At 40.9% G+C, this 2,637-nt stretch overlaps 1 protein-coding gene across 1 annotated transcript in view; it reads left to right on the top strand.

The window, feature by feature from the left end:
• Positions 1-2,203, top strand: part of LOC102300930 (GTPase IMAP family member 9) — a 3,858-nt gene extending 1,655 nt beyond the window's left edge. The window contains exon 2 of the mRNA XM_005952771.3: positions 653-2,203. Coding sequence (XP_005952833.2) covers positions 653-1,569 — 917 coding nt within the window. The 3' untranslated portion in view covers positions 1,570-2,203. The remainder of the gene's footprint in view (positions 1-652) is intronic.
• Positions 2,204-2,637: the final 434 nt, after the last annotated feature.

The raw sequence follows: 2,637 nt of genomic DNA on the forward strand, positions 1-2,637 counted from the left end.
AAGTCTGTCTTTGTACGGACCGGCATTGTTCTCCTTCGTTTTGTACAGAACTTTTTTGGGGGGAAAAGAAAACGGAAGAAGGTTTTGGAACCGGAGAATGAACGTTTTGCGGTGCTGCAAATGCTTGCGTTTGATGCGGTACTTGGATTGTTTTGCCACGAGGTCCCAGCATGCAATGCGCGAAGGTCACGTGGTCTGTCAATCTCTATTAGTGTGTGCTGAAATATGGGATTGCTGAACTTTTTCATATTGTAAATATCCAGTTATTAAACATTTTAACACGATAATGTTAATGTTGTAAAAACAGGTTGATTTTAGATGGATTGGTCCACACGTAAAACAGACCCTCTGCTTCCTGTAAATTCTATGTAACTTCTGTTTTAAAAGTTCGTATTAATATAACGTTCTTGCAGTTCTTTCTTGCAAAATTCATCACAATTGCAAGGTTTTGCTTCTCCTTCATCCATCTCAGCAGCCTGGTACTGTCTGTTACTACTGTTTAGGCTCCAGATAACTAAAGCATACTTTTTAAAGTGCTGATGTTTTAAAAAAAAGAACCATTTCCTTCCAAAGGAAAATGGAACGAAAATGTCAGATGTACACATCTGATCAACATTAACATCAGCGTCATGTTTTTAACATTGTTTGGCAGATGATGAAGAAGAGGAAGAACCCAAGTTCCGGATAGTCCTCGTTGGGAAAACTGGAGTTGGGAAGAGCGCAACAGGAAACACCATCTTAGGAACAAGAACTTTTATATCCACAACATCTCCTTCCACAGTAACGTTAGAGTGTCGAAAGGAAACGGGAGAATTTGGTGGTCACGCGCTGGCTGTCATTGATACTCCGGGTCTGTTCGACACCAGCAAAACTGAAAAGGAGGTGAAAAGAGAGATCGCTAGATCAATCTCATTTGTTGCTCCTGGTCCTCATGTGTTCCTGGTTGTGCTCCAGGCTGGCAGATTCACAAAAGAAGAACAAGAAACAGTGAAAATCCTTCAGAAGGTGTTTGGAGAAACAGCAGCACAGTACACTATGGCCTTGTTCACACATGGAGACAACCTGGAGGCCGACGACATGAACATAGAAACATTTATCCATAAAAGTAAAGCTCTCAATGACTTCCTCGATCAGTGTCAGAGAAGATATCATGTTTTTAACAACAGAAAGAAAGATCCCACTCAGGTCAGAGAGCTGTTGGAGAAGATCAACACAATGGTTCAGAGAAACGGAGGAAGCTGCTACACCAATGAAAAATTCCTGGAGGCAGAGAAAGCCATAAAAGAGGAGATGGGCCGACTTCTGAGGGAAAATCCAGGCATGACATCCCAGGAAGCACGGAGACTGGCAGAGAAAGACAACTGGTTCATCCAGGCCGTTGTGGCTGCTGCTGGAGCAATTCCTGGTATTGGTCTGGGAGCTGGTGTTGGACTTGCTGTTGAAGTTGCTATTGGAGCAGGTGTTGGAGCTGTAGGAGGCCCAATTGGAGCTGCAGTGGGAGCTGTAGTGGGAGCTGTAGCTGGAGCTACAGTTGTGGCCGTGAAAAGCGGTGCGTGTCCTATACAGTGAAATTCATTTAGCTGTGACTCATTAAAGTCAGCTTAACATGAAGATCAACAGTGAGGTTATTATCATATCGTGTGTTTTTACTGAATCACATTTACTCAGATGTTTGTTTATCATGAATGTTGATGAAGTGATTATTGAGATGTTCCTGAACGCTTCAATCGAAAATAATCAGAAGGTCAGATTATTGCTGTATATGCATGAATCAAACACATTAATAATGAAAGCTGAGGAGTGGTATCCCTATTCAAATAATAACGCTACGGGTAAACGTTTAAGCTTTCAGATTATTAAAAACTGTTTTAGGTCTGTTTTCAATCAGAAGTAGGAGCACCGAATTATTCTTTTCATATAAAATAAAAACTGTGCCTCCACAAAATGTTTCAAGAGACTAAAGAAAAAATTGGTTTAACTGTTGTTTTGTTGGTAATTTTCGCTTTGTATTGCTGTTGTATCCTTTTATTTTTTCACTTATTAGAAAATGTACTGTATTTATTCATGAGTCAACACTGCGTGCATGATAATAATTGTAATCACATTTTCCCATGTACAACTTGTACAACTTTAAATGTAAAATCAAAGGAAACTGATCAAATGTAGGAAATTGGATTCAAATACATTGCATCGTACTTTGCTTCATGGTTTCCTCTGATTTTTTTCCATTTTCTTTCATGTTACAGTTTAATATAGTATATATGTATATCATCCAGTGTTTGTTATATCATATTCTACCCATTAATCTTCTCCTGATTATCAGGGGCTGAGCAGCATCTTAAGTGAATAAACTCACATCTTCCTCTCCTCAGTCACCTCCTTCAGCCCATGTGGGGAGGCACCTAGGTGTTCCCACGCCAGTCGAGACATATAATCTCCCCAGCATGTCCTTGGTCTGCCCCGGGACCTCCTGTTGGTAGAACATTCACAGAATGCCTCATCCAGCCACCATCTGAGTAAGAGGCCTGAACCACCTCACCCGGCTCCTTTCGATATGGAGTTGCACTTCCACTCTGAGTTTCTCCTAAATGATTACACTCTATGCCATATTTCTAAGTGTCAGCAACTCCCATGCAC

Source organism: Haplochromis burtoni, unplaced genomic scaffold (assembly GCF_018398535.1).
Source record: "Haplochromis burtoni strain Fernald_Lab_line unplaced genomic scaffold, NCSU_Asbu1 Contig_2171, whole genome shotgun sequence".
Taxonomy (NCBI): Eukaryota; Metazoa; Chordata; class Actinopteri; order Cichliformes; family Cichlidae; genus Haplochromis; species Haplochromis burtoni.